Source organism: Eleginops maclovinus, chromosome 8, assembly GCF_036324505.1.
Source record: "Eleginops maclovinus isolate JMC-PN-2008 ecotype Puerto Natales chromosome 8, JC_Emac_rtc_rv5, whole genome shotgun sequence".
Taxonomy (NCBI): Eukaryota; Metazoa; Chordata; class Actinopteri; order Perciformes; family Eleginopidae; genus Eleginops; species Eleginops maclovinus.
In genome coordinates, this window is record NC_086356.1 from 5445669 (window position 1) to 5470331 (window position 24663).

At 40.3% G+C, this 24663-nt stretch overlaps 2 protein-coding genes across 5 annotated transcripts in view; one reads left to right on the top strand and one right to left on the bottom strand.

Annotated features, from left to right (window-relative positions):
* si:ch211-127i16.2 (probable flavin-containing monoamine oxidase A) overlaps positions 1-10430 on the bottom strand; it is a 35515-nt gene extending 25085 nt beyond the window's left edge. Inside the window, exons 1-7 of the mRNA XM_063889300.1 lie at positions 10133-10430; positions 9920-10007; positions 7561-7741; positions 6271-6385; positions 5715-5872; positions 4269-4358; positions 1881-1965 (exon numbers count right to left, since the gene is read on the bottom strand). Of these exons, the coding sequence (XP_063745370.1) occupies positions 1881-1965; positions 4269-4358; positions 5715-5872; positions 6271-6385; positions 7561-7741; positions 9920-10007; positions 10133-10250 (835 nt within the window). The 5' untranslated portion in view covers positions 10251-10430. The remainder of the gene's footprint in view (positions 1-1880; positions 1966-4268; positions 4359-5714; positions 5873-6270; positions 6386-7560; positions 7742-9919; positions 10008-10132) is intronic.
* LOC134868284 (coxsackievirus and adenovirus receptor homolog) overlaps positions 1-24663 on the top strand; it is a 114160-nt gene that overhangs the window by 84704 nt on the left and 4793 nt on the right. For 2 of the 4 annotated variants that reach the window (XM_063889304.1, XM_063889305.1), the window contains exons 2-7: positions 14965-15065; positions 15842-16017; positions 17934-18138; positions 21007-21159; positions 21857-21979; positions 24398-24539. In XM_063889304.1, coding sequence (XP_063745374.1) covers positions 14965-15065; positions 15842-16017; positions 17934-18138; positions 21007-21159; positions 21857-21979; positions 24398-24539 — 900 coding nt within the window. Of the gene's footprint in view, positions 1-9904; positions 10041-12006; positions 12096-14824; positions 14844-14964; positions 15066-15841; positions 16018-17933; positions 18139-21006; positions 21160-21856; positions 21980-24397; positions 24540-24663 lie in introns of those variants that run through there. The other 2 variants (XM_063889307.1, XM_063889308.1) reach the window with 2 other exon arrangements.

The window sequence follows — 24663 nt, forward strand, 5'->3', positions numbered from 1 at the left end:
CAGATAGCAACATCAGATAAAGTGTTGTTTGGCTGCCTGTCAAGTTCACTCGCAATCAGACGAAATGCCTTCTTTTAGTCAGGTTTGCAAGCAACATCAAGAACTTTGCTTCACCCGCAATAATATCCTTAGACATTCAGCAGAGACGCATACGTGCACTCACAGCCAGACAGTTGGCATGCTCTGTCAGGATAAGGAGAAAGTGGGGAAAAAAACACTTTGAAACCAAAATGTTAATTTAGTAACTGTAGAGCTGTCTCTGTAGCTACAGCTGAATGTAAGACTGGATGCCTAATTGCATTTCATTTCAACTGCATGCTGCAAAAGGCTTAATTAATTTCTTCATACCGTGCAGTCCCTGAAAGAATCTACATGGGAACCGACAAAAATCGGCTCATACTTCAAGCACGTCCTCAATGGCCAAAATTCGTATTTTCATGCTCATCCTTTTCATGCATAACAATCTCATATGCAGTGAAACCAAACTGTTCATAAATCATGGAGGTGAGAGAGAGAATTGGTTACAAAAACGGGGAAAAAACAAACTGACGGAGCTCATTATAAAAGATGGATGGATGAAAGGGGAGATAAATCCAGGAACCAAGAACAGGACAAACGTGATATATTGGGGAACGCATATCCAGCATGGCTCTGTGTGTGTGAGAGAGTGCAATGGTGGATGTCTTTTGATGCCAAGCACCTATTGGACCCCAAACAGTATTAATTTCTTTGTTCATTCATCCATCTACCCAATCATTGACTCAAAAGCAAGAGACTTGAGAATTGAATCCCCCTCTCTTTGGCTTGTGTACTAAATAGAAAGTACTCCGGTTTACAGAGATTTCTACAGACAGAAATCCTCTCTCTATGATTCACTACGGCTCCTTTTGGGAGAGGTGATGTCTCAATCACTGTCCCGACTTTGGCTTTTTGAAAAGTCCCCGTCAATCTCCCTGCACCGATTTAAGGCCAAAAAGTGGCACTGTGGCATCTGAGCCAGAGCAACCCGTGCTACATTATTCAGCACTGTTCCCAAGCCTGTCTCATTAAGGATCCTGGCTATGGTCCATGCCTCTGTGTATGAGGCTTTCAGTGACAGATCTGTTGCCAGCTTAGTACAAACAGGCACAGACCCAGTGTAAACCCCATCGACAATCCCGATTCGTCCCCTTCCAAACCTGGCAAAAGCTAGCCCCTGCTCCAGCATCATGCAGCAAGATTCCAGTGTGACAAGCACCAGCCAAACAGCAAACATGAACTCAACTCCAAGTCACCTCTCTTTTGCCCTCCAGATGATTGGAAGGTAGGAATTTGTGTTTTCTGACCCGGGAAAAGTTAACTTTGGGTTGGAAAAGTGTTCTCCAACTCACTGACACGCATGATGTCCTATGCACATGGCAACAGGAGTAAACACATTTTATTTGCCCTAATGACTTCCAAGTTCCAACATTTTAAATGTTACATTAGTTGGTTCAATTAAAACTTTTCGGTTCTTCCAAACACTCTACCACAGGGTCCATATTTCCCCCCTCCTCGGGTGCTTGACGGCGAGATAATGACGTGTTTTCCACTTTCAACTTCACACCGCCAACCATAACGATAATGTCACATTAGCTCCTCCAAGTTAAAGTTTTGCTCTGGTTAAAAATTCAATCCAGGCAATTCCCCAGCCCTTAGCCCGACCTCGGGTGGAATTAATTCCAAATGAATTGACCGCCACACCTCCAAGCCGGAAAAGATTTAGCAAAATCAGAGATGTATCTGCATGGATGCACAGTTTGCCACGTTTGACTGACGTAGTGCGAGAGGAGGCTATTTGCCTTCTGCATCAGTGAGAATTTCATTTAGCGAGGCGACAGAGGTGGGAGACGCAGGCTGACCTGCCAAATGAGGGGGGCAGGTGACGATCACGGCTCTGCACAAGAAGGTGTTGGTAGTGGTGGTAACCCGGGCCCACTCAGCATCCTGTTTAAACACATACACAGAAATACAGCCTTAATAAGCAAGTTTCATATATGTGTTAGTACATCACATCCTCTCTGCTGTGGTGGAGCTATTTGTAAGTGTGACTTAGTGACTGATTTTGGACACAATTTGTTTTTATATGGAATGCAAAAATTGCATTTAACTTAATTAGTAACATTTTTTCAAGTAGCTGACCCCATATTTTCATCAGTAGTATCTTAATTGTCCATATTTTAAATTGCATTGTCTAAATTGTTCCACTTAAGGGCTAACCTTCTGCATTTCTTTAATTAAGGCATTTTATTCAGAAAAGCTTGAGATTTTGATGAATTAATTCACGACAAGCCAAAGTATCATACAGAACAAATCCAGACATGCTACTTTTACTATTGGAAACATGTTCTACTTTATTTCACTGGAGTTTTACATCACAAAACGTAAGCCTCTGGTGGTTATTAAACCTCACACCAGAACGTCGCTGTGCACGATGAAAGATGGCTCGATATGTTTGGAATATCTGAAAATTCTGAATTTAAAAGACTGTATTTTTGGCTCTGTTGACTGAATTCCATTTAACTTTATTCAAAAAGGAAAATGTATTCAGAAGACATTAAAACAGTGACTCCCTTCTGTAATCAGAAAGGTCCCACCACTGGCGGTTTGATTTTAAAGATGGCTACCGGATTTTGCTTGAGCTTTCCTCAAAGTCTGTTGTTTTTTATCATTCTTGCTTTCATGTGCATAGCACTATTTCCTTGCAGCAAGAAAGTCCTGGGGATCCAGAGCTGCACAACCTGTAGCTGTGAATGTGAGTGTGTTTGTCACACAATATATGTTAGCCTGGTGATAGACTGGCCAAGTGTGAAGGCTGTTCCCTGCTATCACCCAGTGCATGCCGGATACTCTACAGCCTCATGTTACCCTTAATATTCATTGCATACACTAGACTTACACTATATAGACAAAAGTATTTGGACACCTACACATGACACCCAAATGCCAAATTCTTCTGCATTACTTTGAAGTTGGTCCCCCCTTTCCAGCTGTAACAGCTCCCGCTCTTCCTGGAGGCTTTCTACAAGATTTGGGAGTGTGTCTGTGGGAATTGTTGCCCATTGATCCAGAAGAGCATTTGTGAGGTCATACACTGATGTTGGACGAGAGGGCCTGGCTCACAATCTCCGTTCTAGTTCATCCCAAAGTTGTTCAATGGGGTTGAGGTCAGGGCTCTGTGCGGGCCAGTCACGTTCTTCACACCAAACTCATCCAACCAGGCCTTTATGGACCTTACTTTGTGCACTGGGGCACAGTCATGCTAGAACAGAAGAGGGCCTTCCCCAAACTGTTTCCACAAAGTTGGAAGCATAGAATTGTCCAGAAGCACTTTGTAAGATGAAGCATTAAGAATCCCCTTCACTGGAACTAAGGGGCCGAGGCCAACCCCACAAAAACCACCCCCATATACCAGAGTGCCCCAATATTTTTGTCCATATAGTGTATGAAACTAACTATATTTAATACAAGAAACTAATCTGCAAATAATGGTATTGAGGAACACTTTTCCAAAAACATGGTGACTTTTTGTTAGAGCTTGTGAAATATAACGATTTTATTTGATCACTCCCTGAGATTAAAAGTGTTAAAAGTGCTCAAACTTGGTATTTAAATGTCAAAAGATTATATAAAATGATTTGTGTGTGGTCTCCCACCACAAAAACACATAAACATATTGTGATCCCCGCACATTACTCTGTATACTTTGCACTTTTCTATATAACGCTACCCCTTTGAAAGTCTGTACAGCTCTACAATTTAATGCTTTGTTTTTTTTTTGACTGCACTTTTATTTATTTATATTTATGTCCTGTTTAAATGTTTCTCTAGGGTTAGAGTTCACATCTTTTGAGCTCTAATCACATATTCTTCTCACAATTCCCCAAAACTGAGGATGACATCTTACATATTTCATCCTAAGAAATGACCAAAGCTAAAACATATTAGATTTACTGTGATATAAACCCGTTAACGTACCAAAGACAATCAATTAAAAGCCTGCAATCAGTTAATTATTGGCATCTTTGCTTGATGAATGACTTAAACTAATAAGAGTGTTATTTAAAGTTGAGGTACAGCCCTGGACCTTAGGATGGATGGCCCCCTTGGTTTCTCAGATGACGATAAAGCGAACACTGAGGCAGAACAGCCAGTGCCTTCACAGGAGATGGCCCGTTTCCTCGGTGAGGAAGCTGTTATCTCTGCGTCGTGCCTCATCAATCCCTGAGTGAGCTGTTACTGTACTCTACCTGCCATATGGCTGTCACAGCAGAACCCAGCCGGACGTTCTTTAACCCAACGTGTTCCGCCAGACACTGAGAAAGCTGCTGGGTGCCTCCCTGTGGTGACATAGAAACTGCAATTAAAATCCATCAATACCTCCAATGGGCAAAGAGCCTGAATAGAAATGATTTCTTCAACTTATTAATAAAACCACAAACCAGTGATGGGGTCTTGAGGGCTATCCAGCTAATCCAGTTATAACTTCACCTCATGTGCTGACAGTCCAAAGCATTTCAAAATGTTGTGGGATTCAAGAAACTAGAGATCTACATTTATATTTACAATCAGCAAGATTTATTTCTTGACAAACTGTAAAGGTTACTCTTCATTAGCCGAAGAACTGGCTTCTAAGATGATTTGTCAGGGACGTGTATCTTCATTAGCCTTGATTTGATAACTGATAAGACTTATCACTTCTGATGCTGCTTCAAAGGATCCATATTATTATATTCTGGTTCATATTTGTATTTTGTGCCCCTACTGTGAGATGTTTACTTACTTTAAAGTTCAAAAAGGTCTTTATTTTTCTCACACTGTGCTGCTGCGCGTCTTTCGCCCTCTGTCTGAAACCAGAGCCAGTCTGCTCTGATTGGTTAGCTGGCCGGCTTAGATTATTTACAATGTTTTTGGAGCGCTAGCTAAGAGAAGGGTGAGTATAAGTGATGTCACTATGCTTTGGAAGTAAACTAAGGAGTCCAATGGGGGTGTTTCGGGCAGGGGGGAGGGGGGGAGGGGGGGGGGGGGGAAATTCCCACTGGAGGGAACTCTGGGATTTTAGCCTTTGCAGACGATTTACATGCACACAAATCTATAAAACCCTACAGGAAAGGGATAACTGCCCCAAAGCATAAAGGGTCTTTAACAGTATGTTTAACCTGCTTGTGCTTTTGTCTGGTTCTACTGTTTTTAACCTTGGGTGTTATGAATGGCACCTTCAAATAAAATGTATAAACCACATCTGTGTCGTTACCATGCATGCTTGCAGTACGACTGCTCATTTTTCCTTGAAGATAAAAAAAAGTAGCACGAAGTTCTAAAAAGCAGTTATAGATTGTTGCCATTCTCTTTTTCTTCTTTCTATGGCCTGGAGCCTTTCTTACACTCCACAGTCTGAGAGAGAAAGTTCAGAAGCAATAGCTTAAAAAAATAAACCCAATATGGAACCATAACTTCCATGCTGAGGGAGCTCATAGAAAATAGGAAATCCAATACAAGACTACAGCACCAAGTGTTTACACTTTGCCAATCAATGGCGCGTCTAGGAGAAAAAAGGAAATGGAGGGACAGTGTTTGAACGAGATGTGCAGACTGTATAGAGAGGCTGAAGTGCTATAGTCTAGAAAATGACTTGTGTTTCACAATAGCCCTTGAGTCAACTAAATGCACTGTGGGGAAGGATACAAGCTGCATACCTTTATCTTTAGCTCTTGTGCACAACCTGGAGTGCTCTCCAGCAGAGGCATTACCCCTCCAGCTGCTGCAGCATACATGAGGAAGAAGAGGAAGGACATCTGGGAAGGCTCCATGCCAAGGACGGACCTGCTGCACACTCCCATCTCCTCTTTTAGTTCTGGCAGGAAGGAATGAATGAATCACACATGCAGTAATTAAGTGCTCCTATGATGTGGTGTTAAGTGGTATACCTTTAGCCAACCCGTGCGTTGTGTACAAACTATAATTTATCCAACTCTGGGATTTTAGTCTTTGCAGACCACTTAAATGCACACAAATCTTCTTTAACACACTACAGGAAAGGGAAAATTCCAAAAAGGATAATAGGGCCCCTTTAAATGATGTTGTCCTACATCAGCTCCTCCTGTTGTGGCTGTAGACTAGAATCGTTAGGTAAACCACTGTGATCACTAAATCGAAAGTGTTTGTTTCTCACCGTGATTCACCAACCTTGGAAACCTTTTCGAAGGAGCAAAATAGAGTAAGTTCTATTTCAAAACAAGTCTTAAGACTAACCTGTAGTCCAGGCTTGTTTCTCAATGTACGATTGCAAAGTCATACTGTCCAGTTCAACAGCACCGGGAGTCATTGAGGGTTCCTGGACACACACTGTGGCACACAATCTGTCAATCTGAGCAAAAAGTACAGTCAATACAACACACCCACCCACAATGCTTTACCACTGTGAAGCAAAATGATCTCATTGATAAAACAAGAGTAGTCAGAGGCTGCCAAACATGATTCTGACAGGGCTCCATGCCCCACATTCTCTACCTCCCACTGCTACTTGAAGCACTTATCTTGGGCAGAATATGTTATACTACTTGTTGAGCTATGAATATACATTTGTCCTATCAATCACAAAGCCCCCAGCACTTTGAAATGTTAAATACCACTACAATGTCCATTTCTAATGTCTATAAAGCCGATTATAAAAATAAAGTATTGTAACAATTAGCCTCCAAAGTAATATGGTATACCTGCTGATGTATATACTTCTATTCCTATAAATTTAACCAACAAAAAGATAGTTTTGTATCAATAGTAATGCTGCAAGTCAACAATACATTGACTGAAATTTGAATCTAGTTGACATTACTGGTAAGAATGTCAACTAAATGTGGGTATTTACATTTTATAAATCTGTACTTTTATCTGTTTGTTCTTGTTGTTGTAATGGACACTAAGTCAAGTTTTAAGTCTTCATTGTTATGTGTTTATCAGTTTAGGGACTTCAGATGGAAGATAGCTAATTGCTAAATCTGCATAAATCATCTCTTCTATTTTTGAGATTAATGGATTTGTGTACACGCTCGCTATTTAAGTAAGGCATAATGTTCAGATCGTCTGGATCCTGTTCTCCCTGCGGTGTTTTCTGATGGAGAAAAATATTGTTTGTGTTCTATAGCTAATGTTAAATTGCCTGACTTGTTTCTGCAGATTGATATGACTACACATCGGGAAGAGATGAGGAGTTTCGTTTTGAAACCTCATTTTGAACTGAGCCATGTTGGTTTTCATAACGCTGACTTTTCAAAATGAAACAGATCACTTTTGAGCGGTTGATCCCGTTAGCGTCGGTCGGTTCTCCTAAGCGGGGGTCTGTTAGCAAAAATGTACAACTTTTGGAATGTCCAAACTGACCAAACAGAATTGAGTATTCAATTGAGCCGTGTAATAATGTAAACATAATAGACACTTTAACCACTCATCAACTATGTATGATATTTTCTGATACGTATCAGACATTTCTACATTTTCAAAGGACAGCTCTGCTAGTAACAAGTGCAAAGTCTGCTGCCTCACCTTCCACAGGAGCTGGGTCATGTCCATTAGCCCCATTAGGGACAGAGCAGGGATAATGGTACTGTAGGTGCGAACTTTGGAGCCTGGACCTCCCATGTGGTGCACCTTCTTGCCAATATTGAATTGTGCATAAGTCTCTAAGCCCAGCTCCCTTATGAGCTCCAGGATGTGTGTTTGAGTGCTGAAAGAGAAAGTATGTTTTCCATGATTAAGGATTTAACGTGTGCTCCTTTCTATCCATCTATTCTGATCGCAGAGTAGTGAGTACACAACATTGCTTGAGTCGAGTGAGTCCTTGCGCAGCGGAAAAAAACCCTGCCAAATTATGACATGAAGCAACTGAGAGATGCTTTTTCCTCTTCCATTAAAACATCTTCAAAGTGCTCTTGAACAAAGCACTTCATCTTGTTCTTTTTGGGTTGCCAAGAGCTGACTACATGTTTTAGCCAACCAGCAAGACGCCTCTTAGATACAAATGTTTGAGGGCTTGTTACGTTCAGAGGCTGTCTGAATCGTGCCTAAAACTTCTCAGAAACATCCTTCTTTCAAACAAGACTTTAGATGAGTTACTGTATGATGAATTGTTGTATGAAAACTTATGAGAGATGTAGCTGTTTTGAGATGGACTGGTAGTTGCTTTAAAAGTGTTTTTACCGTAGTTTGGCAGGCTGGAACCCGGAGGAGACAATGTGCCATGAGATAATGAAAATAGACAGTGCAGGGGCTGATGTACGACAAAACCGTTAAAGAGAAGCAAGTTTTCCGTGTTAGCAAACTTTCCATGATTGACAAAGTCTGTAGTGCTTAATAGCTTATAGAGTGGATCTCCATTACCTGTAGACAGTGGTCGGATTTCACTAAGTGCTGTACTTTATTTATCGCTGGTTACTTTTTACATCTAAAGCACATCGTATCTTAGGCTCATATTTTTTTGTACGTTCTATATTTATTGTATTTAATATTCCACACATTTCACACATATTGTACATATAATGTCCTGCTTTATATTGACTTATTTATATTTTCTGCAATGAAAAAAAATCCCAAATTGGGATCAATAAAGTAATCCATCCATCCATCCATCCATCCATCCATCCATCCATCCATCCATCCATCCATCCATCCATCCATCCATCCATCCATCCATCCATCCATCCATCCATCCATCCATCCATCCATCCATCCATCCATCCATCCATCCATCCATCCATCCATCCATCCATAGACACTTTAACCACTCATCAACTATGTATGACATCCATCCATCCATCCAATGAGTTTGAGTACATTTAGCCCATAGTACTTGCAGACTTTAAGTTACTGAAAAGGGCCAATGAGCAAAAGGAGTACTTTACATTGTCGTACTTTGAGTACATTTTGATGCTGATACTTTTGTACTTTCAGACAAGTATTTTGAAAGCATAGTATTTTTATTTTTCCATAAGTACACGATCTGAGTACTTCTATTTGAGAATTTTCAGACGGTAGTGATTTTACTTTTACTTAAAGTACAGGATCTGAGTACTTTATCCACCTCTGCCTGTAGCCGACAGGAACAATTCTGTACCTATTATTGTGTAAATCAAACACAAGCGGAAATCAAATAACTAACATACTATGTCTTTGTGTATGAACGAGTTTGTATTATAATAAGACTGCACTGCATCAGAAGCCTTGAGTCTACACAGCCAGCCTCCAAGCTTTGAACAATACAAATCCTACTTGTTTCACTGTTAATTGTATTAACAATGTATAAGTCACTCTCCTTGAATATATCTATGACTCATTTCAAATTATTTACAGCCTTTAAAATTGTTTTCACAAGTAACCCTAATTAAATATGTTCTGATAAATGGACAAGTACGGGCAACTTAAGATAGGAAACACTGCTGCTGCTTCAGCAAGTGACCATCCTTCGGTTTCATCGATAATGCTATCTACTGCACCACTTAGGCCAAGTCATTAAGAACATGTGTTGCAATTATCATATAGATTAGACCCACTTGTATAACTGAGGTCAAGATGTTTCACGTTAATGATTTCCTTGAAGTTACTTTGCACTTATTTCTATGATAGAAAGAGTAAGAATTATGACTTTAATTTGTTACAATCAACTCACTCCAGAATCTACGAGTTTACATTTGTTTCATATTCAGTGGAACTCTGCACCATCTCAAGTGCTAATAAATCAAAGTCCTATTATGAGGTAATTTCTCTCAGCAATTCAGAAATCCCTTTAAGACATAGTTTTACAAATAAAAAATACCCTTGAAGGGACTCTTAAACAGTTAAATTAACCTAGCATGCTAACATGTGTGTGTTTCCTGTCTTTGTTATTCCAGTAGTTTTTCATCCTTACCTTCCTACCCACTGCCCTCCAAAGTCCCAGCGATCGACTCCATTAGCTGCCGGTATTTCTGCGGACACCGTGCGACCTCCCACTCGATCTGCATGGCATACCACGCATGATTTAGTAAAAGGTATACCTCTTTTCAACAATTTCACAGCTGAAAGAATCCAGTATCAAATGACTCGCATTTCAGGTCACCAATTTGCTTTCAATTCGACAAACCTTTTCCTTCCAGTACCAATATTTTAAACTTGGCATTCCTTTTTCTGAGCAAATGAGCCGCACTCAGCCCAGATAGCCCGGCGCCAACAATAATAACGTCCCAGATTTCTGCAGTCATAGTCGAGCTCGAGTGCCAACCTAAACGTGTGTTAGTGAACTTGAGTCAGAAACAGAAATCCAACATGTATTCCCTTTTCTTCTCTGTATCAATTAGGTTATCTTGCAAAGCATGGGCTGCTTTCATAAAAAGTGCACTTTGGAACTGTGAACAACAGAGCTTTTGACCTACTTTAGAGAGTCGGCAGTGTAAACTCCAGTCATAAGAGACAAGCTTTTGTTATTTGAACAGGGAAGGCTCTGTCAGATGGGAGGTCTTGTGCATTTTTGGCAACTCTGGCGCAGGGGATGAATAAGCTTCTACCAATAAGAAGGTTAGCGTTTTGATCACACCCCCTGCAGTCAGTAAGTGCTATTTTGATCAAAGCGGTGGTGAAAGAAGTACTCAGGTCTTTCCAGGCCTTGCTTGAATAAAAGTAACAACACCACAAAGTAGAAATACTCTGTTACAAGTATAAGTCCTGCATTCAAAATGTTTTCAAGTAAAAATAAAAAGGTATATGCATCAAAATCAACTTAGAGAATGTATACCAATAGTGATCGTTACGCAGAATGGACTTTTTAGGAATAATATTTATTATAAAGCTGGATTTTAACTGATCCGCTAATGTAATACGCAATTTGAATTTGGCAGCTCAGGTGGCTTCAAATACTTTTTATACTGCCAGGTGTCGTAATCCATAAGAAAAATCTGTCAAAATGAGTTTAATGTAATTTTTGTTTCAATATGAACTCGCAAAGTAACGAGTAATCTCGTCAAATACATTTAATGGATGTAAAGTACCCGATTTTCTTTCAAATTGTAGTGGATCTGAAGTATGAAGTAGCGTAACATGTCAAGTAAATACAAATATGCCTAAATGTACTTAAGTACCGTCACTTATTGTTATTCATTTATTGTGTTAACAAGAAATATGTGTGTTTAGCAGAGTGTGTTGTTTTTAAAATGTTCTGAATCGTCAATCTGGATCTTTTTTAACAACTTGAGCTACGACACAAGCCTTATGTTCCCAATTACCAGATTCAACTGTTTTGAAAAGAGAAAAACAATCAGATTTCTATCACTGTATAAAATTAGGATTTGTAGAAATTGATAACCCAACAACAACTGGGACTTACTTAAAAAACAATCATCTCCCTTTAGTAACCCATTCACAGATTGGAGTAATTATTAGAAAGTCAGTAGCAAATGATATCAAGCTGTTGCCAGTATGGCACCAGAGAGCAGTGCTAGAGTAAAAAATACACTGAACTTTTGAGAGTATATTGAAAACAAAACATGGGATCCATAATCCAATCGAAAATGAATCAACAAACATGTTTTGACTCCAAACGGAGAGATACATAAAAAAAGAGGAAGTGTGAGAAACAATCTTGCAGCGTGTTTGAGTTGCCAGGTCTGTTTTTACAGTACGAAATCACCCACTTACTTACCTGTTAACTTACTTCATCTATTCATTAATCTAACTTTCTTTTTCTAGCTGTTTAATATTGTTTGTGGCCTTTTCCACCTTCCGCTTTGGCCATCTGTGTTAGATTTTAAATGAAAATAAATATGTTTGAAAAAGAGCAATACAATAGGCCTATGGACACCGAACATATTAATGGTGAGAAGTGTTAATCCATGTTGTTCTAAAGGGGCCCTATTATGCTAATTTCCAGGTTTCATATTTGTATGTTGTGCCTCTACTGGGACATGTCTCCATGCTTTAATGTTCAACAAGGTCTTTATTATTCTCATACCGCCTGTGCTGCAGCACCTGTTTTCACCCTCCGTCTGAAACCAGAGCCCAGTCTGCTGTCATTGGTTAGCTGGCCGGCTGGATGTCCCAACCCTCCTCACAAGGTAAAACATGTTGAAGCACTAGCTAATAGAGCACCAGTGTTACATATCGATGTCATTATGTTACGTGAGTGTGTGGGAGAGAAACTCCCTCTGGACGGAACTTTGGGATTTTAGCCTTTGAAGACCATTTACATGCGACCCAAAACCTTTTTTAACCCACTAGGCAAGGGAAATCCGAAAAAGCTTAAAAGGGCCGCTTTAAACAGTGTGGTACTGTTATTCCAAGAAATCAGTCAGATTCACTGGCCATTGTTTGGCCTATCATTGGAAACAAGAACTACCGCCTTGGGTGTCACTTGACTGGTTCGCTTTCTCTGCTATGTTCTTAAAATGGATGGTAAAATAGTATAACACAGTTGCATAAAACGCAAGCCAACAAAGGTTTTGAAGAACAAAACAGATATATTTCTTTGCTAGGACTCATGTAATAATCCAAGAAGTGAAAGTCCCTTTAGACTTCACTTGGATTGCCTGTTTTTCTTCTGTCTTTGTTTATTTTTGTCCTCTAAAGTTATTTTGTAGCTCCAGAAACATTAATCCCAGGGAAGACAAACTTGGCATGTTGTGTAAAAATACTTAGGCAATGCCAACATCTTGTGTTGCGTAATGGTTACACAGACCCAAATGACTAAGTCTCCTTTTAGTCATTCATTATACATGTTTAGGAGTATTGTTTTTTAAGCTTGCTGAAATACCGCTAAACAGTGACTGTCATTTTTCAGTTTTGTTGGTCCTGTAATATTATCCCCAACAACATTCAGGCCTTACAATGAAGACAAATAGAAATATTAATGATCTGCACAAAATGGCTGATGAAGATTGTACCTAGATGGCAAATAAGTATAGTAGTCCGTCTTCTCTTAGTCTTCTCTTCAGAAGGAAAGAGTTAGGATTAGGCTCAAGAACTAAATAAGAGTAATAAGAAGCATGTCAGCTGGTAAAAGACTTCTGTGAAGGATGCTCTTATGCTATCTCGTTGCAGAGATCCCTGCTCGCTACTCGTTTTTGAAAGCAGAAATAAGACCTTTGAGACTGTCTTGAGATGGTGCAACAGACTGACTTCTGGTTCAAGTGAGGAGCTAGGTAATATCAAATAAGAGCCTCAGGAAGCACCTTTTTAAGGGTTGTTTTCTCAGATTGAACTGGCCATGAGACACCACTGAGAGACCTTGTTTCCCCGCTGGAATACATCTAGGCGGTTGACCAATCACAACAGAGCCAGCCAGCTAACCAATCGGAGCAGACCAGCCTCCTGAAACCTAAAACCTGAAAATAAGCATTATGGACCTGCCATTGCTGTTCATCACGCTTCAGCCCTAAATCACTTGTTGTCACAGTTACCTTAGGGCTATTGTGAAAAGATTTATATTTGTGGAGTCCTCTTAAGGTTTTTGGGTGTCCACTTGCATTTCGTGTCCTCCCATTTCTAAGGATCCATGTAGTTTTGACTGCTGCATCCTCACAAAATATATAACTGCCAAAAGAAATGGACCATAACAGACATACCCTACAGTGTAACAGAGGGCATACCCTACAACGTAACAGAGGGCATACCCTACAACGTATGTAGCGTTTGTTTTTTGTAAAAAAACCTTACATGGTTGCATAACCTGTGTTTTGTTGTACTGGTTGGTTGTGCATTGACGATACAGTTGAATAGCGAACAGTATACAATGATTCCCTGAAAAGGTTCAAATGCTTATTTTTTCACATTAAATGATGAGTACCGGTTCCAATTCTCTCAAAGCATATCATTTCCTCCAGTAAAGTACAATGCATCACAATGTACAATGCGTGTCAGCGAGAAAATGAGCTGGATTTATATGTAAATGTTTCTGAAAACCGGATGTAAGAAATACCCAAAGCTTGTGAAATACAAGAAAAAAATCACCTGGCATTTTTTTTATATATCTTTATCACACAGGAGATAAAGTCTCTTATCGTTTACAAATAATCCATGTTCTGCCTTGTATGTCATGAAGGACACCCTGTTTCTCATCTTAAAAGGTTGTTTCCCTGTAGGTCTCGGCACAGAGATAAGCCCTTGCCTTTTTTTTCATACCTCCTGCTTTTGTGCAGAACCCTTGCTGTTCTTGTGGCTGTGGCCGCACAACCAGTTTCTTGTCACCTGAGACCTCATGTGCTCTCTTTGTCTTCATTATTATCGGGAAATCACAAATGAAAGGTTCCAAAGTGGTGTATTGTGTGTGGAACAAATAAGAAGCGTACAGCCACTGTGCTTGTTTTTATCCAAATAAATGAAGCTAAAGGTTGATGTAATATTTGCAGTCAAATATCATAGAGAGAGCAGCCTTGCTTTCAGTAGCAGTTCTCATCAAATGACCTCCCTGAGTATGCATCTTCAGAAACCCTTTTTAATTGCATGCTCCCTCCTCCACTTTCACAATGAATTGCTCTCTATCGTTCTTCACCTGCTTTGCCCGGGCACTGGTTTCCTCATGCTCATTCCCATTGGTTTCATCTTCCTTGATTAAAGTCTCATTTAACATGATTTACTAGCTGTGGCAGTTGTGGGGATTAGAAAGCGCAAATAGTTGGGATCGTCGAAGGGTTTAAGAGGAAATATCAACAGCTGAAACTTGTAAACAGGTAAAACAGGTGGAGCCACCGTCCAATCAGGAGGTGTTATGGTAATGAGGGGGGAAGTAAAGAAGGAGCTCTCTGTGGAACTGCTGCTGCTGATTCATCCTTTGTATTCCATCGTCAGACATTTGGTTCTGCATTCAGGTAATATCTACAGTAACAACAGCTTAGTCTTCTAATCATCTTCTCTTAAGATTAGTATCGTAGGTTAGATGTGAAAACTAAAGTATGGTTTTGATCATCTTCATGATTTTATCTCTTACAGCACCACTATGATTAGAAAAACCAACACTGCTTTAAGATCAGATTCTTTCCCGCCCTGGTCGTCCGTCTACTTGTTATTCACCGCAAGTCTCTTGAGCACAGGTAAGAATACAAACACACACACACACACACACACACACACACACACACACACACACACACACACACACAGATGCAATGATGTCTGTCCTCTATTGTATATTACTTTGTATTCCATGGCATTGAATGGAGCCCCTTTCTTGAAATGGTCTTTGAGACCTTCATGGCTCTGTTAAACTCTGACAAGGTCCTCAGTGGTGTAAGCTTCACCTTGTGTTACCATGGCGCTCACTGACTATCCAATCAGGCTTTGAGATTACGCCTCAAGATGACTGTCTAATGTTCCAGGGATTTGAAGTCACATGTTGTTGGTTTTTCTCCAGGGTCGGGCTTTGAATAGACTGGGCTCAAACGCACATTTTATTTTGAAAACATAATTGTTGAAAAGGTTGCTTATATGCGATACGTTCAGAGTATAGAATCCCTGAACACATTGAATATTGAGTTCATTTCCTCCATGCCACAATCCCATTGAAAACATCATTACCAACTTTCTCAATATGTGTGCACATACCACTATACTGTTATAATGTGAAGACATCAAATGACGAGACTAACCTATGGTTCTAGTACTTTAAATCCAATAAGTTTCACTAAAGTGCTGCTTTAGGAATATTTAATATGTCATTTGTTCTATTCTTATAACTTCTCAAGTCAGATCTTCTCTGCGAAACAAATTCCAATCGATATTCAAATCTAAAAGTATCCGTAAAACTGTGTATGTTAACTGTCTTGCGTCTCTTTGATTCATTTCAAGACTTGTCTAACATTTTGTTAAGAACTGAAGTGTGCAGGGGGGATGTTAGTGGCGTCCACGGGCCCGCAGACCATTCAGAAGGCCCAGGGAGAGAGCGTGACTTTGGGCTGCAGTTACACACCGAGCCCCTCGGACACTGGAGAGCTTGACATCGAATGGTCCGTCGTCAGTCCAGACACCACGCAGAAAGATCACATGGTAAGAGGCAGAAGGGAGACAACTGTTACTTAATTGCATATGTATATGTACCGCCTTAAAATTACATTCAGAAAAGATGTAATCAGATTACTGTTACATTTAAACAAATCAGGGATTACTTGCAGGATTCAAATGTATAAATAAAGGTCAATTATTATTATATAATAATACTTACTGCCTGAAATTTCATTTTCCCTTTCCATTTAGGCTGCTTTCATTCTTCTTTTTGTAAACATGTATTCTGTGTTGTAAGTGAACTCCTGATTAACTTAAACACAAGTGCAGTTTGCTTTCAGTTCATGTAATAAACTGAAACCCTTTTAGTAAACTCTACTCTTCTGTAGGTCTGGAAGAAACCTTGTAAATGCTAAAGATCTGGGTTTCTTCTTTTGCTAAGGTCACACTGTTACTGAAGTAAAAACATCTTGTGAATATGTTTTTCTTCTAAATTGAAACTGTACTAATAAATGACTGCCAAATTCAAATTTAAAGAGTTCTTCCCATTTTCTAAAACTAGTTTGGATACTGAACATATACATGAATATTTGACACGGCCCGATTTTTCTTTTTTGGTTTTCATTAAGGCTACATTCTAAGTTTGATCTGTTTCTTTTCTCTGGTCTTTATTTGCATTGCATTTGATATTGAGGGAATCGAAAATAGCAGGAAGTAATCAGGTGACATTTCTTTTATATTGTGACACTTAGATTAGATTGTGTTTTTTAACATCTAACTTGTAATTGTTATATATAAAATGAAGTAACCTTCCCAACCCTGGTTACAACATGGCTCAGCTCAACCCCTATCGCCTTTTCTTTGGTCCTTTTTTATTTGGTAGCACTTTGAGCTGATTCTAGAAGCACTGGACACTCTGTAGAAAAATCATGGTCAAAAACAATTGAGATTCTCTTGGCATATATACAGTCGCGGAAAGAGTTAAGAGACCACTTCAGCATTATCAGTTTCTCTTGTTTTATTTGTTATAGGTACGTCTTTTGAGTCAAATGATTTTTTAGTTTTTGTTCTATTGTATTTATAAACTACTGGCAATGTTTCCCTCTGTTGGAGTTCAACACACACTGTAATGGTTGCTATACATCTAGAGAAAAAGATTCAAGAAGAGATTGCAGTGATTTCCGGGGCTGTATATATTTGTATATATTGCAGCGTACATTATGCCTTCCTGTACCTACAAAGAGGCGTATAATTGGTTCAGTGCGGATGTTTCTTATGTTGCTTATTCAAGGCAATTTCATGTGCTGTTGCTCAACCTATCAGCATATCAGCAATTAAAGAAAAGGACAAAAAAAGTGAGCTGAGTCGAGCTATGCAATGGGAACTCTCGTGACCTATGGCATACCAGAAATGACATCTTTAAAGCATCTAATCTATTTAGATTTCACACTTCCTTTGACTTCAAAGAAATCTATTCTCCATAATGTTGTTTGTTACAGGACTTAATTAAAATGAAGTTCAGGAGGCTGGTGTGTGGCTGACCTCCTAGCACCTTTTCAATTTCACACACATTAGTCATTTATCCTTTTGCCTTTTTAATTAAATGAGTCATTTCTGTCAGAGACTTGAGAGCATGTTTTTCCCCCTCATCTCTTCCTTTCTTTGTGGAACTTTGGCCACTACGAAGCAGAGGAACATCCACAGCTGTAAATATTGTCACATAAAGTTATGAAGTTATATGCTAATGCGTTGGGAAACAATTGCTCATTTATCATCCGTCAGACAGGGAATAATATTATCCCTTCAATTAGAGGTACAGCAACATTAGCATTCATTTTGGGGGGCTGTGTTGCTGTCCCGCTGATCAATGTCACTCCACTACACACAGGGGGAGGGTTCTGACACAACATGTTCAGCAAGTTTAATAATGTTGTGCAATCTCTCTTTTTGTTTTCCACCAGCTCATGTCCTTCACCAGCGGCACTACGTACATCCATGGGGACAACACTCTTGGGAAAGGGTTGAGCTTTGCTGCTCCAGACCCCTCGATGGGGGACGCGTCCATGTCCATCGCCCTGCTGTCCACCGCTCACAGCGCCACCTACCAGTGTAAGGTGAAGAAGTCGCCTGGAGTGGACGCCCGTAAGGTGTCCCTGGTGGTCATGGGTAAGACGGGGCATTGGGCTTGGCACACGCTACCTGCCTACATTATTTATGACCTTCTGACAGCCATGAATGTATTGGGTTTTAAGGAGGAGGAAGCCACAGGCATTTTGGGGTTGCCTGTTTCCATGAAGGTTACATCTCCCTGTCACATGCCAGTATGAATTAAAGTTGCCATTCACTACAAACATGATCTCCAGGTAGCGGCGATCAGGCCCACTTTCATCTTTTAAGACTTCTACTGCATTACCGCTCTGATGTGTGTCCATTAGTGGTTTGTGGGGGGTCAGTTTTGTTCAAGGTCACGGGAATGTCAAGGAGAACTAATTAAATTGCTCTTTCTGTGTCTGTTGAGATTAAAGGCTTTTTCAAGTAAGGCTTTGTTCTATAAAAGGGGGAAAAAATCTTTATTTAATGACAAGCTGCTCCCTAAATTCAGGCATTTTTTTCTCTGGTGACTATTATTAAGAAAATGCTAAAAACAACATTGGCTTTTCGCACAAAAGTATAACTTGATTTTGACACCATTCCCTCGTTTATGGTCAAAATGTGCACAGTTTTCGACCATTGTGATTAAATCAATCATCTTAACTAATCACTCTGGATAGGGCTGTTTTCCTGAAACCGATGGATACAGATTGAGCTGATGACGAGAGTATAAAAAAGGCGAAAGCAATTTGAAATGGACTTTATTTAGAGTAGTTTTTAAGTGTGTTCATCTTCAAAATTGCCAGCGGGGTCGAGTCATTGACTAGATTCTCTTGCAGCTCATCTTGTTTGAAGAGCCTGAGCATTAACTGGGGTTGAGCAGGAGATCATTTCTAAACAGATATATTTGTTATGACTGAGATCTGTAATAAATAACCCTAAAAAAAGATGTATCATGATTGTGTCCCAAACCAGAAGCATAGGACAGTTTCCCTCCGAATGAACTTGAACAAAAGGAGTATTTTTTGATCGATTTCCCAGTACCACTTTAAAAGATGCTTTAAACATAAACCCTTGAAAGCTTTTTTATTTCACAAAAACTTCACAATTCACTACCAAACTGCTCAGCCCTGAACTCCCTTTCTTTATTCTTCAAAAGGTTATTCTAATATCAGCTTAGACTTTAACTAGTGGCTATAATTACAGGATTCTTTCCAAAACCAGAGCCTAAATCTGAGGGAAAGGAAAAATGTTTACAATGTGGCTAAAAAACATCATTCTCTGGCAGAAATGAGTCATTCCCCATCAGATCTTATTTATTTTTCCATAGGAGGAGATTGTAAGGCTCATTTGATTGCCTTAAAGCTTAAACAAATCCTAAAGCAGTTAGTGGTGAAGTTTGTAGGGACTTGGCTTGGGAACTGGAAGGTCATCGGTTCAAGTCCCTGAAAGACCAAGTGTAACGAGGTGTCCCCGAGGAAGGCACCGTTCCCTACACTGCTCCTCGGGCACCGTACATACGGCAGCCCACTGCTCCTAACACTAGGGTGGGTCAAATGCAGAAAGTACATTTCCCCTCTGTGGGATGGTTAAGGGTTCCTTCTCTCTCTTGCATGTCATTCAATAATAATAACAACTGTATTTACACAGCACTTGTAAAGCTAAGTCACAAAGTGCTTGACATGGATTAAAAAAAGCCATTCAGGCAGCCAAACCAACCCAGTACAATATAATTGCTGCTACAATAGCAGCAGTTATACAAACAAATACAATACAAAAAAGTAGAACATGGATGTGGAATAAAACAGAGTGGCGTCATCATTAGATAAAAGCTTTAATAAGAAGGTGAGTTTGAAGATGTTACTGATTCTGCCAGCCTCAGATTCTCGGGCAGGGAGTCTCTCTTTGATTTTAGCCTGGTGTTGGGATCAGCCTTCAGAGCCCAACCCGAGGGTCTGAGGGAGTGGCTCATAAGGGCACAACAAGCAAGTGAGGACATCAGGGGCCAAAGTGTTAAGAGCTTTTAAAGTAATCAGTAAATTCTTAAAATCAATTCTCAAACAGACAGGTAGCGAGTGAAGAGAGATTAAAACAGGGGTGATGTGGTCTCTAGCATTCTGGTATTTGTTAAAAGTCTTGCTGCACAGCCTGAGTTTATAAGAAACATTCAAATGCCGACCTGTTAGACTTCTTAGAGATAGAGCATTTCAAACAAAAAAGAAATATTTGGACGTGCTATTTGGCATAGTCCATTGTTGAACTTTAACTGACCTTGTGGTGTGTGACCCAAAGTCTTTCTATCGACACTCTTGCTCGGTATCTAAGCTGTATCTAAATCACATCACCTCTCGCCTGTTAAAAACTAGCAGATGGTTAAATATATATCGGCTTCAAAGGCTCCCGTGTCAATAGACAGCCTGAAGCTGTTTTCATCCTCACAGCAACACAAACAATCCTGAGAGCAAGCAAATCATTTTATAGATCAGGGTTTTTTGTATGATCCTGAGCAGGGTAAGTGGTTCAAAGAATGCAGTTATTGATAGTAGATGGCTAGGACTCCTTATTATGTAATGTAAGTAGGGGACAACTCTCTCAATGTCTGAAACGTTTAATGCTCTTTTCTCCACCAGTATCGCAATCATTCTCTCACTAATCACCCCCAATTTCATCTCCCAAAGCAGGACTGTACTTCATGTTCCTGCCTTGTCATCTCTAACTCATCAAGCTTACATCTTATATTGATTTTCAAATATATACTTTATTTATGTGTCATAAAAACAGTCTGATAGAATTTTTGAGAGATAAAATGTGTCTGGTTTTAAAGCCCAATTCCAAATGGTTCTTCTAATTTCATTTTAAGGCTAAAAAGCTGGACACTTTTTTTCTAGGAAAAAGGGATACGAATGGCTGTCTGAAATGATCCATTTGTTGTATGATTTCTAGCAAGGCCGTCAGTGCCTAAGTGCTGGGTGGAGGGAGGAGAGCTTATCGGTGAAGTTGTCTCCCTGCACTGCCAGTCTGCAGAAGGCTCCACTCCCTTACAGTACAGGTGGGGGAGAGAAAACGCTGGCCCCTTCCCCGCTGCAACCACACAGGGTAAGTGTGACCTCTGCTGATGTCATGACGCTACTGCACATCAAAGAGCGTGTGTGTGTGTGTGTGGGGGGGGGTGGGGGTGGGGTGTTGGCATTAGGACAGGGGAAAGTTGTTTATTACTAAGGGAAAATAACTATTTTACGAACGTCAGAACTCCTTTTTTATTCCGATTTTTTAGCATTTTCTCCCCCTCACGCTTAATGATATAAATGTACATCAAATATAGTCGACATTTTTGAGTGTAAATTGCATTGAATGGTTAAATAGTTAAAGGAGCCCTAATATGCTTTTGGGGTTATACATTTCCTGTGTTGTGTTTTATAGGTTCTGTGCATGTAATGGCAAAGGCTCAAATCCCAAAGTTCCCTCCAGAGGTTCTCTTCCACTCCTTTGTTTACTTCTGTAACATTGTGACATCACTCTGTAACATCCAGCACAGGCAGTATGAGAAAAGAAAGAGCTGTTTGAACATTAAAGCATGGAGACTCCTGAAGATGAGCATCATAGGCCCCTTTAACAGCTCTCCTCCTCTTCAAACATCTTCACACTGTATGTGTAGAAGCAGCCAGCTTCAGTACTCTGCCATTTCTCCTAGCAACCCTCATGTATCTGCGTTAGATTCCCTTGTATGTACAGCACATGTACAGTAGCTATGTTGCTTAATCCGTGTTGGTGGGCGTTTGTGTGTTTTTCTCAGACAGCGTGACAGGGGAGCTGAGAATCAGGAACCACTCGCACAGCTCCGCAGGATTCTACCTTTGTGAAGTGAACAATGCTGTAGGAGCCGAGCGCTGCCGGATCAACCTGAGAGCGAACAAACGTAAGGCAACAACCCCCCCCCCCCCCCCCCCCCCCCCCCCCCCCACACACACACACACACACACATAGTAAGTCCCTGTTCACATACCACGCGTGACGCATACATTTGAACATGAAAGACTTACATTTCCTTCCCTTTGGTCTCCTCTCTTTGTAGATCTGCCACATCTCCCCGTTCCCCCCACACTGGGTTTTAAACTCTCACATTAATGTGCTCTGCCTATTAAGTTGTCTAATGGTGACGGAATAAGGTCACAGTCAATTGCAACAATTGCGTTATTCGTAGAAGACAAAAGCATTTATCCCATCAGCCTGGACTTCCTGCTGCTGAGTCGCAGAATGTAACATGAGTGATGTCGGCGACAGCCACGTATTAGCTCGAGAAATAACCACGAAAAAGGCAGCAGTGGAAAACAAGTCGACTCACAAAGGCACCTGATCACGTTAGTTAAGTTGGCTCACTGGAGACAGTCCAGAGCCTCCTCACAAGATCTCATTCTGGTGACTATAAATGAACTTTTTAGACTCAAACAAGCCCCCTACATTCTGTGGATCCATAAAAAAAAAGTGTGTCTGTGTGTGCCTCACGATCAGTGGAGCAGACCCCCTTATATTACATCTAGCAGAACCCATAGATTCCAGTCAAAGCTCTGATGTTTAGCTCCAGGCAGGGCATCACTCATTTTCATTTCATGCGCAGGGTGCTGTGCTAGATCATAGGTTCCAACCCTAAGGCTCAGGACCCCCCCCCCCCCGCCCCCCTCTAGAGGTGCTGCAAGATGATTTACAAGATATTACAGAATTAGATGAAGATTGCTGCACAAAAGCCCCCTTACTTACCAATGTTCTTGTTCTATATTGGAAATTTGTACCTGTTTAGCCCTTTCATTCTGAGATTAAAACAGCCCTGTTTTTGTCTGAAGCTTAAAAACATGCTGAATGTATCTCCATACTTTGAGTGTTCAGACAATTAATATATAGCTTAGTCTTACATCCCTGGAAAAGTAATTGAATTAGATTAAGTCTGTTACAAAGCCTTACAGGATGAGGGGAATGAAAGGAGCCTACTGGCTTATTAGGTTTGGCGAAGAGTTAGAAAATGTCCAGAAATAGTCCAATTTTCTAAAGTCCTGTCATCGCTGTAAGGTTGCCATGCAACTGACAGAGACTTGGGGAAGTAACTGTCTCTGTGCAAAACAATAGTTGATATAACCCAGTGTAAAACAAACCAGATCTAAGATTTGAGTGATGTGTAGTGAGCTTTAGATGTGCTGTTTCAGAGGGAGGACGTAGTTTAATGATTCCTTGCATGTTTTCACTGAGGGCCACATACAGAAGGGCTGGGCCACACACTAGAGGTGAGGTATACTGACTAATAGGTTAAGTTACAAGTTGGCAAAATCAATCAAATGCAGGTAAGATATGGTTAAAACTTGAATATGCTTTAAGACAGAAATCAGCCTACATCCCAGCTCTCCATAGGGTCTCATTTGTTCTGTTTGCAGCTCATTCCTTAAAACAGAACCCTCAGATTGCTGATAATAAGGGGAAAGAGGAAGGGGATATTTCAAGCTTCTTATGGAAATAAGTTTCTGTTGCTTTTTCCTCATCAACTAAGATTTGTCAGAAAATGTTTTCATCTTTAAATGACTTATTAACACGAGTACTGTGTTATTCCTGTTTACATAGATATATTTAAGAAGTACAATATAAGACGAGCACTAGTTGCATGTTGGTCATATTCCATGATACTTATAGAATTTGCTGAGGGCCGATTCAGTTGGCCGTAGTTTTGAGGCCCCTGGTGTAACATCAGAATATGTATGAATCCTAATGTTTGAGTATAAATGTAGACTGTTATTTACCTCAGGGATCAGCGAGCCTTGGGGGGTGTTTTCGGTCCAAAAAACCTATTCAATGAAATGTATAAGATGGTAGCTAGTAACTAATTCATGGTTATTCTCCACCTTAGTTTCATATCGAATAACATCACAAGATAAGGCATTGTGCTGCTATTGGAAAATCAGATCTACATGTAGACCTTGGCGGGAGTCTGCAGTCTTCAAAATGCCATTTTAGTTTTCACTTTTTCCAGTCTTTTACTAAGAGTAACTAACTAAGGTACCGAGCTGCAGGCTGTAGCTTCACATCCAATAAACATGGTGACTTAAATACTAATCTAACTCTGGACAAGGAAGGGGAAAAAGTGTAGTTCCCAATTTCCTATTGTCATGGACACTTTGACAAAACAAATACATATTTATTGGAACATGACAATGCAATCTGTATCTAGGATTTGTGAGAAGACATGATTTATTTTGAGAGGTCAGTAACCACTGCACTACACAGTTAAAACAACACACTAATGGATTCTTCTCTCTCTGTGATTAATTCCTTGTTATTCCCGCTGACTTCACAGCTCCAAACCGAGCAGCGGTGATAGTCGGCAGCATCGTTGGCTCTCTGCTCCTCATCTTCATGCTCGTGGTGTTCATCGGGCTCCTCTACTGGAAGCTGAGCGGCAGACGTGACTCTGAGAAGGAATTCTCCAACGACATCAGGTACTGTGCCGCTCTGCGGAGACAGCAGGGCACAGTTAGAGGTGTTGGCTGCCTGACAGTCACATAACTGAGCTGCTGCTCGGAGGGAACAAATCCACACACATTCAAACTGTCTGGCAAGTTT